The 12,915-nt window shown below is 46.2% G+C and overlaps 1 protein-coding gene across 4 annotated transcripts in view; it reads left to right on the top strand.

Annotated features, from left to right (window-relative positions):
• The window catches only part of SLC6A9 (solute carrier family 6 member 9), a 56,018-nt gene that overhangs the window by 16,525 nt on the left and 26,578 nt on the right, over positions 1 to 12,915 (top strand). Inside the window, exon 1 of one of the 4 annotated variants that reach the window (XM_083509612.1) lies at positions 11,338 to 11,441. The exons of the other annotated variants lie outside the window; for them this stretch is intronic. Coding sequence (XP_083365738.1) covers positions 11,406 to 11,441 — 36 coding nt within the window. The 5' untranslated portion in view covers positions 11,338 to 11,405. Of the gene's footprint in view, positions 1 to 11,337; positions 11,442 to 12,915 lie in introns of those variants that run through there. 4 annotated transcript variants of the gene reach the window in all.

Below are 12,915 nucleotides of genomic sequence, written 5' to 3'. Positions count from 1 at the left end.
CCATTCTTCCCTGATGGGTAGATCTTGTGTCTTCCAATATTTTGCAATGAGTATTCTTGCTGCTGTTGTTGCATACATAAAAAAAGTTCTATCCGTCTTTAACACCAATTGGCCGACCATGCCCAGGAGAAAAGCCTCTGGTTTCTAACTGCATCAAGTTGAGACAACAGACAACTGCATCAAGTTGTCTGTCTGCTCAGGCAAAGGCTTCTGTCACTCCAGTCCCTCAACCCCTCCAGCATGACCCAAAACATATTGAAGCCTTACACGACTCTTTTCAATGGGCTTCTAAGGGGTGCTCTGCTTTATAGAATATTTGTGGGTTCTCTCTCTCTCTCTCTGATCTGCATCAACTAAGTGGAAATTTAGAGAGAATTGCTTGAAGCATTATATGTGATGTGCCATAAGATTGCCTAGACTCTGAGTTACCTCTTATGTATCTGTACTGTTGGTCAGTGTCCCACCAATGTACCTTCATCACACTGGCATTCTAATCCTTGGGGGTTCTGCAAATATGCTTGGCTGTTGTCATGCCATAGACAGGCATGGCCAAACTTGGCCCTCCAGATGTTTTGGGACTACAACTCCCAACATCCCTAGCTAACAGGACCAGTGGTCAGGGATGCTGGGGGTTGTAGTCCCAAAACATCTGGAGGGCCAAGTTTGGTCATGCCTGCCATAGAACAAAGAATAAACATTTAACATGGAACACAATAGCTAAAATCCCAAGAATCCTAGCTTGCTTAAGAACGTGACCTAAGCACACTTACCGGAAAATAAGCTCCACTGAACATAATTGGATTTACTTTTGCATATGATTGCACTGTTGTTATTTTGTTAAATGGTGTTCAGGGAAGATGACCATCATATTTGAATTGCTAATAATAAAAAGTCTATGGTTTGAAATATACAGGGATTTCCATACATCTTGACTTTTAAATATTAGAAACTTTGTTAGAATTTATTTTTTTCCTATCTTACTGGCAGGTTTTCCTCTGATAGATACCTGCTGCCATGCTGGTGGTGTTACTTTTCAGTAATGGCATTTCAGCTTGCATGATTGCAAAGAAAAAATTGAAAACACATGGTCCATATTTTAAAAAGCGCAGAATACAGAACATACAGATGAGAACATTAGTGTTTAAGGATTACAAAGGTCAAAACAATAATAGGCCTAACTTATCATACTCCTTACAGCTACACCCCACACCAAACTCCTGCATAAATTCGCTCTTCCTCTTCACTTTTGTCTGAATTCCAACACTTCTTTACCATACATAATTTAAGATAAAAATCCAAGTTTTGCAAAAACCTTAAAAAATATTTTCCAGCCAAGTATGGACTCTGTTCACATAGGTTTATGCAAACTTTATTTTAATTGAGAAACTGGCATGTTGCTTGCAGAATGTGGGGATTTTAGTGCACAGTTATTGATTCTAGCCATGCTGTTGTCTCAGTTCTGTTTCACCTCTATTTAATGGTGATGGTAGAGAATGGAGTATTCCCCAGTGCTGAAGAACCAGATGTTCCAGCACCACTATGCCTGAGTTTTCTTTCTTTCTTTCTTTCTTAATTTCTAATTAGTTTTTTAAAAAAGTTTTTTTGTGTTACAAAACAGACAGACAAAGAGGGACCGGTACAGCTATTGTCACCAATTTCAATTTGTAGTCTTTTTCACAGTTCATTTACATTTAGTGAGAGACACCTTTGTCATAGACATCTTCCTTTTGGGGGAAATGGGAGAGGGGATGCCTGCATTTTCTGATGTTGCATGCTCAAGGTGTATTTAAGTGCAGAAAGCCAGCATCCTTGGTGCCTCTCCTTCCTTTGACATGCTTTTTATAAGCAAATACATATCCTCCTATCCCTGCAGTTACATTGATTTGGATAATAAATGGACTGCACTGGAATAGTAAAGGTAAAGGTTACCCCTGCCCGTACGGGCCAGTCTTGACAGACTCTAGGGTTGTGCGCTCATCTCACTCTAGAGGCCGGGAGCCAGCGCTGTCCGCAGACACTTCCGGGTCACGTGGCCAGCGTGACGAAGCTACTCTGGCGAGCCAGAGCTGCACACGGAACGCTGTTTACCTTCCTGCTAGTAAGCAGTCCCTATTTATCTACTTGCACTTTGATGTGCTTTTGAACTGCTAGGTTGGCAGGCGCTGGGACCGAGCAACGGGAGCGCACCCCGCCACGGGGATTCGAACTGCCGACCATACGATCGGCAAGTCCTAGGCGCTGAGGTTTTACCCACGGCGCCACCCGCGTCCCTTAGGAATTTTTAGGAATTGCACTGGAATAGTATTTTCCATTAATGCTGGCCTCTCCATCCCCCAGGATAGAACACACACCACAGCATTCTTCTTTGAACTTCAGATTTTGAAGTTGTATGAAAACACTGGTAGCTTGAAGTTACTACTTTCACATGGGAGACCTGGAACAGAAAAAAGGGAAGCTTTCCTTCCTGATTAAAGCAAAATAATTCTTTGAGATTAAGGGGGGAAAGCATCCTGGGCGTATTGAACAACTTCAAGCTGATCACCGTTTCTAATGGTCTGATCTATGAGTGGAATATGTTTTAAGATATATAGATCTGTCTTGGCTTATTTTGGCATAAACTTCCACTGCCAGGTTTCTCCCAGAGAAGTTAAAACATGTAAAAATAAATAAGGTAATTAGATCTGTTTCTATTGGTTTAGCAAGCTGCCCTTCAAATCATGCTAAAACCTTCATCTGCCTGAGAAGAGTGTTGAATTATTTCAGGTGGTTGCATGTTTCTTTACCGCACAAAAGTTGGTCTAATAAAAGGTTTCACCTTTGGGCTATGCTCACTTCTAACTCACCTTCTAAGAAGCTTGACTGAATATAGTTGCACATATGTGCGTTATCTAATCTCCATATATACAATTTTGAATCAGCATATTTAATCCTCCTAAGATGCTCCATATATTGTCAACAGTATAGGATTGGATCCAGGCTCAGTCCTGTTTAGAATAGACCCATTAAAATCAATGGGACTAAATCTTCTAAAACTAACTGAATATACAAACGTACTATAGTTCTTTGGATTTTTGCTTTAATAGGCTATTTCTTAGTGGGAGTTTTCCAATAAAGAACCAGTGGTTAAGTACAGTTTACATAAAACAGCCACAGGCAACTATAGCCATCCCCTGTTCTATGCCCCCAGCATCTGATAATTGGAAGCTTGCTGCCTCTAAACATGGGGGCCTCTATTTTTAGTTATTTTTCTAAAAGGCACTATATAGCTCCTAATCCCAATGAATTTTTCCAGCTCTTGGATTTTGTTTTTTAAAAAACATTTACAGTTGTAGCCACAATCATATCTTGTGAAAATGGTTTCTATAAGTTAATTGTACATTAAGTCTGACATCCTATACCTCCCTAGGACTAAGCCCCACTGAACTGAGTAGAACTTACTTCTGAGTAAATATGCATAGGATTGCTCTGTAACTTGTACTTTCTGACAAACACTTCAGAGAGCAAGTCCTTCTAATACACTTTGCCAAAAGTTTTGTATCTTGTAACGGCAATGAAATATCACTGAACTGAAATTGAACAAAGGTTTCTAATCTTCTAATCCTTTCTCCACAAGAGGTTACACAGACAAAAGCTTCCATAGCAGCCAAACTTGTTGACCGATTTGTATTTGCTGCTTACCATTGAATTCTATGTTGCTGTGTTGGGCGTGGGTTGAATGTTTGAGCATCTTCTGGTCTGACTTTCACAGTGGTTCAGGAAGGCTGCGATTCACAGGTTGGGATATGTTTGAGTTTTAAGTTTTGATCTTGCAGAGCACTGCTTTACTAAAGCTACATAAGAAATGGGAAACTCTTATTTTTGTTGAAGGGAAGTGTCCCAAGACCTGTCGTCAACTGCTGTTGTGGGAGTTCCCGTACATTCAGAAAAGCTGTTGCATAAGTTTATTCACTTATTTCAGTTGGTTTCACATCCACGAAGTGGTAACACTGACTGGATGTTAGAGAATGAGATATAGAGATAAGAAATATAGAGAATTGTTAGGGAATGAGATATATGCATGCCGGTGTGGTGGGGCTCCCCTCACCTCAGTTGCATTGTTGCTGGTTCCTGGGAGGTAGAGGGTGAGGGATGAGGCGACGAGCTTATTTTATACTAGAAATGGCATGCCCCTCTACTGTCCCTCTCAGTGTTATAGGTGAAATTATGGCCCCACATATACACAGTGAGGAATGTACCCATACCCCATCTGTCTGTAATGGAATATATAGTACTCGTTTGCAGCTATTGTCTCGGAAGTTATTAACACCGCTCCCCCATTCACACTGTACAACAGAAATGGTAGTAGCCTTTACTGTCCCTTTTTAAGAGGATGGGTGAAGTTATGGCCAGATTTCCAGTTCACAGCATTCACCTGCATTCTGAGTAATTCATTTGAAGCCTGGCTGTAGCAAAATGTCAACTGAAGTTATATGCCCATCTGTTTAGATTGTTTTACTCAGCTGTGTGACCAATTTTTATTTTATTTGTTTTAAGATTCGTACCCATCTTTACCTTTTCATGAAACACGTGATGGCTAATGTATTAAAAATATAAAACATATATATTTTAAAAACGTGTAAAATTACAGAAACAATTTCTGGGGTGGGGTTGGGGAAGCAAAACAAAATCTCATAATAAGCATGGTGAAGGCTTCCTAGAACAAAAAAAGCATCTAAAAGAATGGAAAATAAAAAGAGGGTGAGTGAAATATCCTAGGGAACAGCAATCCACATTGTGGGTGCCATGGCAGAAAAGGCCCTTTCTTTTGTTTCCACCTGCTGTACTTCTGCAGATGAGAGGCCACGAGGAACAGGATCTCCCACTGAACAGAGAAGCTGGGTGGGTTCTTATGGGAGGAGGCAGTCCTTTAGATATCTATGAGTGCAGCCCAAATCCCCACCCCTCTGGCAGGGCTGTGCAGAGCAGCAGAGCCACAGCAGCATCCACAGCACAGCTGCTCACAGTGGTGGCAGCACACAGATGGATGGGGGGCATGGAGGAGGATTGAGCCTGATACCATCAGGTGGTGGCAGCAAGACCAGCTCAAGATCCAGCAGATTCTGGGCCAGCACAGCTCCACTACCTCCCTGCTCTTGGAACACCCAGGTTCTGGGGATTTCAACTAGCCACTGCTGGTGCAGACACTGCCAGTGGGCAGTTACTCCAGTGGAAGGCAAGCTCAGGCATCAGTGCTGAGTCAAAAGGTAGCTCCACTCTATCCAACCACGCCATGGCCAGGTCCAAGAGGGGTTTGGATTGCTGTGTAAGCTCCAAACCATCAATGGCTTTAAAGGCAACAATCAGCCCTTTGGATTGTGCCTGGAAGCAAACTAGCACCCAGTGTACTTTGTACAAAAGAGGAGTTACATGCCCCGATTAAACCAGCACCTGTTAAGTCTAGCTCCTGCATTTTGAACTACCAGCAGATGTTTCCAGGTAGCTCTCTGTATGCATTGCATTTATCCAGTACAGATGCAACTAAGGCTGTGGCCAGATTTATTCCTTTCCTGTTCTGATCTGGAAATCTACTTGTCCGTAGGAGCCTTTGGTCGGGGTCTGTTCTCATCCTTCATATGCTGAGCCTGAGAATAAATATGTGCCTAGGAATTTAAAACACTTTCAAAGCTTGCTCCCACTCTTCCTGGGTTCCTGCAGGGTGTATGTATCCTTGTCATGGACACAACTGAGAAACTGGTAGTAAGAAGGGCATGCCAGAAACTCTGACCTGCTTCAAGGTGATAATACCAGTGGGGGTCAGGAGAAGAGATGTGCAAATCCCTTGGTATGAAGTGGGTGGGTGTGCTGTTGTGAATGCATGGAAACCAAAAGGTGCAAGCCGTGTGTGTCTGTGTGTGTGTGTGTGTGTGTGTGTGTGTGTGTGTATACACAGGGGAATCGTTCTAAACAATTGAGCTAAGTCTGCAACTGAAAGAATCTTTTGTGGAGAGTTTCAGTGTACATTCGTTTAGTCTTTATACATGTTCATCGGCAGATAATACACCTGAGCACACCTCGTTGAACCTGTAGTAGGTCACTGCAACACCCACCAACACCCCAAAGATATCCAGAGACAGGTACATGGCCCTGTAACACAGTTATTGCGATGTAGATTGACACAGTACATGATGTGACTTTAAGGAGATTATTGGACCACAGAGACTAGCAAAGAACACCATTGTCCTAAGCAGTGATAGTAGGTGACATGGACTTGTACCCATGATTCCTGTGCTGGATTTATCTCCAAGGGAAAGATGAGAAGTGACAGCAAAGGGACTCAAAGATGGAACCCCAAACCCAGTGTGAGGCTCTTCTGTGACATGGCACAAATACTTGTGTGGTGGTTTTAAATGGAAAGATGCTCTCTTTCTTGCTTTAAGTTTGTTGTTGCAAATGGTTTCAGGCAGAATAAAGTCTTTGTACATATTTCCAATTTAGAAGAATGACTAAGCTTCCGTTCAGCTCAAGATTTTTTAGCCAGGCTGGGTTTCCTGAGACTGACCCATCCAGGATTTATGTAGCCCTTGCAGAACATGGTTGTTCTAGTTTGAGATGTTAGAGCATGTTCCTTCTGTGTGCTGAAGTATCTCCCATTAAAAATAAGCCATCCCCAAGAGCAGTTTCACCCTGCAGTTTGGTGTCTGATTTCCTGAAATGTAAGACATTTGTATCTGCACGGAAAGCATTTTCATTCTGCCAACTGTATTTTTCCTTCTTTGCATGAGAATGAATGTAACTAACAAGAATGAATGCGTCTCCTTTGCCCTTTGCTTTTATATCTGACATAGGATTCCTATCCTGCCTATCCTGTCTAGCTCCACCTTCTGGCTGAATTAGACTCTGTTGCTGGCATGACCCTCAATTTGCCTTTTGCAGCTGTGGTGGCAAGTAGGTTTTGCAGAGTGGGACTTACTGGTTCTAAGCTAGTATTGCATGCCGACTGCCCCCACGCGCCGCAGCTTATCACTGGACAATGCCTTGTCCATGTGTAGCAATGGCAGCCCCCCAGACCCCATCTGGTCTCTTCTCCCCCCTTCTCTGCACTTCCCTGCCATGTTCTGCTGTCTCATTCACGCCTCATTGGGCTCCTTGGACAGTTGATGCTCAGGAAACAGCTGGGGTGCTCGAAGCCATAGTAGGGGAGGTGGTGAGGCTTAGCATTCCATCAAAAGCAGTAAAGACAACAAGAGCGTCCCTAAAGAACAAGGCAGGTCAGACTGAGTCCAAAAGGGGAGACTGAGAATCAAGTTCTTGCTGCCCCTATGAGGAGCCCAAGTTGGAGAAAATAGAAGACATTTGTTGTGCCATCTTAACTTCCCCTCTTTTCTGTTGCTCATTGTTGTCACCATATGGTCAGCTCAGTGCATGGTGACTTCATAAATGGTTACCATGGAGATGGCTTTGATGACATCAAGAGGAAGGGAGAGCAGCAGCAGGATGTAGCATGTGGTTCTTGGAGGAAAGGCAACCTGGGATGGCTCTGAGGGATCACATGTCCCTAAAGCAGCTTCGCCAATCTGGTGCCCTCCAGCCGATGGGATCTGTAGTCCAAAACATCTGGAAGGCACCAGGCTGGTGAGGTCTGCACTATTGGATAGGCTTCCCTTTCCACTTGGATAAGTTGTTGCTCTTTTCCCTTCGCCACTACCTCAATCAATTTTGGGAACCTTTGCATCTCAAGATAGTGGGATAAAGGTTCAGAAAGTTAATCTAAGCATATCTGGTTCATCCACCCAAAGAGCCAGAACTGACCTAAGATGAGGCATTGTTAAAACATGGTGGGGATTAGGATATACCATAATTTTCGCTCTATAAGACGCACCAGACCACAAGATGCACCTAGTTTTTGGAGGAGGAAAACAAGAAAAAAAATATTCTGAATCTCAGAAGCCAGAACAGCAAGAGGGATTGCTGCGCAGTGAAAGCAGCAATCCCTCTTACTGTTCTGGCTTCTGTGGTAGCTGCGCAGCCTGCATTCGCTCCATAAGACGCACACCCATTTCCCCTTACTTTTTAGGAGGGAAAAAGTGAGTCTTATAGAGCAAAAAATATGGTATTTAGCAGCACTGCACATTCGCAGAGTGGATTGCACCCTGCCTTCCTGCACCCTAATACCACTGTGATACAAAGTCAGAAGGTCTCAGTGAGGAATGGAATGGTTTAAGGCAATGAGTGATAGCTAGTTTTACTCAGTGTCTAGTCTGAGCAAAACCCAGACTCACATATAGGAAAGTGTTTTACACCAGGTCAGTCCATCTAGCTCAGTATGGTCAACAAGGATTGGCAGAGGTTCTTTAGTGTTTCAGAGATCTTTCTCTGCCTTGCCTGGAGAGGCCAGGAAGTGAACCTGGGACTGTCAGCAAGCCACTGTGCTATAGCCATTCTCTACTGGAAGGAGAACCTGCAGGCAGGGGTATTGCTGTACCCCAGGTTTTTTGCAATAGGCTCTGGATCGCCTACTCCTTTGTCTCTTTTTTTGGGGGGGGGGACTTTTTAAAACAAGTTTGCATATAGGACAGCTGGGCACACTGCAAAGTATTCTCTGAGTGGCAGAACTACCTGGCCAAGGCATGGCTACAGAACACACACACACATCCAAGGGTGACACGGAGAAAGAGGAACCTTGGCTCTCACAGTCAAGCCTTCGACACCAGTCCAGGCCCAGTGCTAGATAGCTGTATCCTAAGCAGACTGTGGTGCTATATACAGGCCCCTGCAGAGGGGCAGACGGCTGTGTACAGTTGCCACTGACCTCGGAGGGCTAAGCTGGCTGTGGGGCAGGACCTACACTGTCATGCCAAGAACTAGACTCAAGCCTGGCTACACACAGACACACAGACACACACACACACACACACACACACACACGTTCATGTCTCAGAGCTGTCTCTTTACAGCTCTGACTTCTTCTCAGCTCTGTGACTGGCTGGGCTTTTTGGGATGCCCTACAACAGGTGGGTGCAGGCAGAAGTCCCTATAAGGCCAGGGGTGTGTGCCAAGCCAAGACTTAAATAGCTCAGCAAGGAACACTGTATGTGAGCACTGTGAATGAGTTGTTATGAAATCTGTTTGGGCCCAGGATGCCTGGCTCTTCAGACTCCAGCAAGACTGTAATCCTGTGCCAGGTATTACTGCCTCCAAGGAGCCGGGCCAGGCTGAAAGCACAGGCGCTGAGCCCGCACTGGGCTTGGGAGGGGCTGCCTGTGGCCGGGGGTGGGGGGGCAGAAGCGGGTGGAGTCTCCTTCACCGCAGGAGTAAGAAAAACTTAAGCCCTTCCTGGCTGCCTTTCCCTCTTGGCGCCCGGCTGCTTGCCCAAGCGCTGTGGGGTCTGAGCCCATCTGTGAGGCAGCCCCCTCCTTCTAGTGCTAGTTAATTGAAAGGGAGGGGCAGCCAACAGCTGGATGCTGCTAATGAGGCCTCATTAGGTGAGGTCAGGCTGAGCTGGCTCTTTCACCACACTGAGTGCCTGCTGGGCAAATGGGAAAGGGTTGTGCCACTATTGGATGCAAAGCGGAGCAAGAGGCCCCACATGCACCTTCAGCCCTGCACCCCAGACTTCTCTCCATTTCCAAATGGAATTGAGAAGTCAGGGCGGGGGTGTCAGAGTTGGGGATGAGCTGTAGCTCAGTGGTAGAACATTTGCTTTGCATGCAGAAGGTCACAGGTTCAATCCCTGGGAAAGGCAGGAGGGGGGATCTAGGTGGGCCAAGAGTCTGACTTGATCATAGAATTAGGGCAAAGGACCCTAAGGATCATCGCAAGTAGATAAATAGGTACTGCTGCAGCAGGAAGGTAAATGGTGTTTCCATGCGCTCTGGCTTAGGTCACTGTGTTTCATTGCTCCAGAAGCGGTTTAGTCATGCTGGCCACATGACCTGGAAAACCATGTGTGGACAAACGCTAGCTCCCTCAGCCTGAAAGCAAGATGAGCCATAGTTGCCTTTGACTGGACTTAACCGTCCAGGGGTCCTGTAGTCCAGCCTCCTGCAATGGAGGAATATGCAGCTGTCCCAAACAGGGATCAAACCTACAGCCTTGGCATTGTCAGCACCATGCTCTAACAACTGAGCTATCCAGATGTTGCTAAATGATATACGGCAGCTTTCCATGTTGCTGTGTATGCAAGTCTCAGCTTCAGGTAAGCCAGATCCCTGCCCTGGAGCTGTTTGCTGCATCTCTACCTGAAGGTGCTTATAGCTGGCTCCACAGGCCAGTGGATATAATGGGAACCATTTGCATAGAAAAGGTACCCAGTTCAGTGCCCAGCATATCCAGGTAGAGATGGAAAAGTGTTCTGGCTGAAACCGTAAAGAGTTGTTGCTAGTTGAATGTAGACACTACGCAGCTAGATAGACCAGTGGCCTGGCTTTGGTATATGGCAGCTTCCTAGGTCTTGGTTCAGTGGGCTCTGAATACTGAATGCTGGGAAGGAATGAACCACCCTTGGAAAATGAAGTACTACATCCGTGCCTCTCAAGAGCAATTCCACATAGGACCCTTGAAAAGCAAATGGAAATGGGCTGTACGACAGGGATGGACCTCCAGGCTCATTTTGCTTGGTTTAGTCATGCTGGCCAAATATATCCTGACACTGCCTTGCACCCTCCAGCTTCATTTGTTTGTAGCCTGAAAGCATGTGGAATTTGCTGGGATTCCACGCTCTTTCTTCGTTCCCTCTGAGTCTTTACCTCATTCATGTTTGCTCATCATTTACCAAGTACACTTTCTTCAGTGGGACAAATAGCCTTAGGGGAAATGCTTTGAGCGAGAGGAGTTGCATGTGCCTTTCACAGCAGTTCTGCCCTGACCCAATCTTTAATGAAAACCAAAGCACTGGAAGATCCGACCGCAGATCTCCCAGATAACATGATGAGCTTTCCATGTGTACTGTAGGTTATCACTTGTTAGGAGGAGCCACCTTTTGTCCATGAGAGTGGAGACTAGGCTGCATGCACGCCATACATTAAAAGTAGCTCATTAAAGGTGCTGGGAATCGCAGCTCTCTGAATGGATAAACTATGGTTCCCAGGATTTGGTGGTGGTGGGGTGTATACAGCCTTAATAGCAGAGGAAATGGGTGATCCTAGGTCCTTCTGGGAGTGTGGGCTCCTCTGTGTGTGTGAGAGAGGGAGAGATTGCAGCAGTAGAGGGGAGCCATGTGGCTGGGTATAGAATGCTGGCGGGTGCTGGGCAGCGCGGTGCTGGGCACTGGGCAGGCGGGGGCAGCATGGTGCTGGGAGAACTGAGCTGAGAGTAATGCCAAGTTCATGAGGGAGAGGCAAGCACATTATCGCCCCAGTAGCAGCGGGGCTGGATGTGAAGGAGGCAGCAATCAGCCACAGCTCTAGCAACGCCCCAGGATACCGGGAATGAGCAGCCAAGGGGTTCCCTGCCCCCAAGAGCAGGTCAGTGGGGAATCTTCCCTAAAGCCCTAAAGTGAGGGGGAGGGGAGGGAGCCGTTTTCCAATGGGGGAGGAAGGATTCGTGTGAGTGTGTGTGAGTGTTCGAGTTCCACAAAGAAGCGAGGGGGTCCTGTTGCTGCGGCTGCCACAGCAAGTTTAAAAAGGGGGTAAAGGGGAGAAGTTAATGCCGGAGACTCAATGAAAGCTGGTAACCACACTCTCTCAAAGCCTCTTTGTGCTGGCTCCCGGGGAGACAGCGCAAAGAGGTGAGGAATTGCCAGGCTCAATGTGGCTCAGGCATCACTGCCAGGCTGTTTCTCATGAGGGTGGAGATGCATAAAACAGTTTGGGGGCTCCAGCCCATAAACATACAGGAGTGCAGGGGGGGGGGCTGCTCCTTGGCTGCCGTTCCATCCGCTTTATGAAGCCAGAAAGTCTGCATTTAAGGTTATGGTTATAGGTGTGAGTGAATAAACTTTTGTGGCTGCACATGTGCATCCCCCTCCCCCCGCTGTGGACTTCAGTAAGGTGGCCTTTTTCTTCTTGAGGGCTCTAGACCTTGCTTTCTTGTAGTGCTCCCTTCCATCGCCTTATGGTATGTGTTGTCCGGTAGCAGGAAATGCTTTCCAGCACTACTCAGGCCCTACACTTTTGGGGTCACCATTGTACCCTCACAGCTTATATGCATTAAGTTACATTTGCCAGCTGGAGGTGTGGGGAGCTGCTGTGTTTCCCCATGGCCTCTAGAGAGAGCCAGAGAACAGTATTTACTGCATGAGGGGCTGTAAAGGCCATGTAGCTATTGGTAACTCCACTTCCTGCACACTTTAGCACAGGGGTGGGGAACCTCTGGCCCATGGACCAAGCTTGGCTCACCAGAGGTTCAAATATGGCCAGCCACCCCAGCTGCCCCACACCTGATGTCATATTTGATGTTAGGTGCGGGGCAGGTAAGATGCAGCTGCCAATGCACAATCTGGAACCTTGAAGTGCACTCCTTGTTGTGAATTAGCAAGGGAAAACAGGCTTGCCCACCACCAATTTGTGGATCGGAAGCCTGCTGGATTGGCTGCATGTGGTTCTTTGAAGTCATAGCTTTGAGGCCTCAAAGCACTGATTCCCTTGTGCAGTCAGGTGATTGACAGGTGGGAAGCCTCACCCACCTGTCAAATTTGGCCCGTGAGGCTAGATCAGATCTTGCTAAGGATCTGGCCTATGGAGCCAAGAAGTTTCTCCTCACTTTTCTTAGTAACACCTGTCCAGAACTTTTGATGCTCTGTGTGGAGTAAAGGGGAAACTTCAAACACTGATGCACTGATTGCTCTGCTGGGACAGTGTCTGTGGTCAGGGGTTTGGACAAGGAATTTATCTGAGCCTTTGAACAGAGGCATTCCTGAAACAGATTGCAGGATCCATGCTCTCAGTAACTTTTTAAAAGTGAAAACAACTAAAAGCAAGAAGAAAAGGCGTCAACAAG

The sequence above is a fragment of the Podarcis liolepis genome (assembly GCF_965112155.1).
Source record: "Podarcis liolepis genome assembly, chromosome: 6".
In the NCBI taxonomy this organism is placed as follows: domain Eukaryota; kingdom Metazoa; phylum Chordata; class Lepidosauria; order Squamata; family Lacertidae; genus Podarcis; species Podarcis liolepis.
This window is presented reverse-complemented; position numbering and strand designations above follow the sequence as displayed.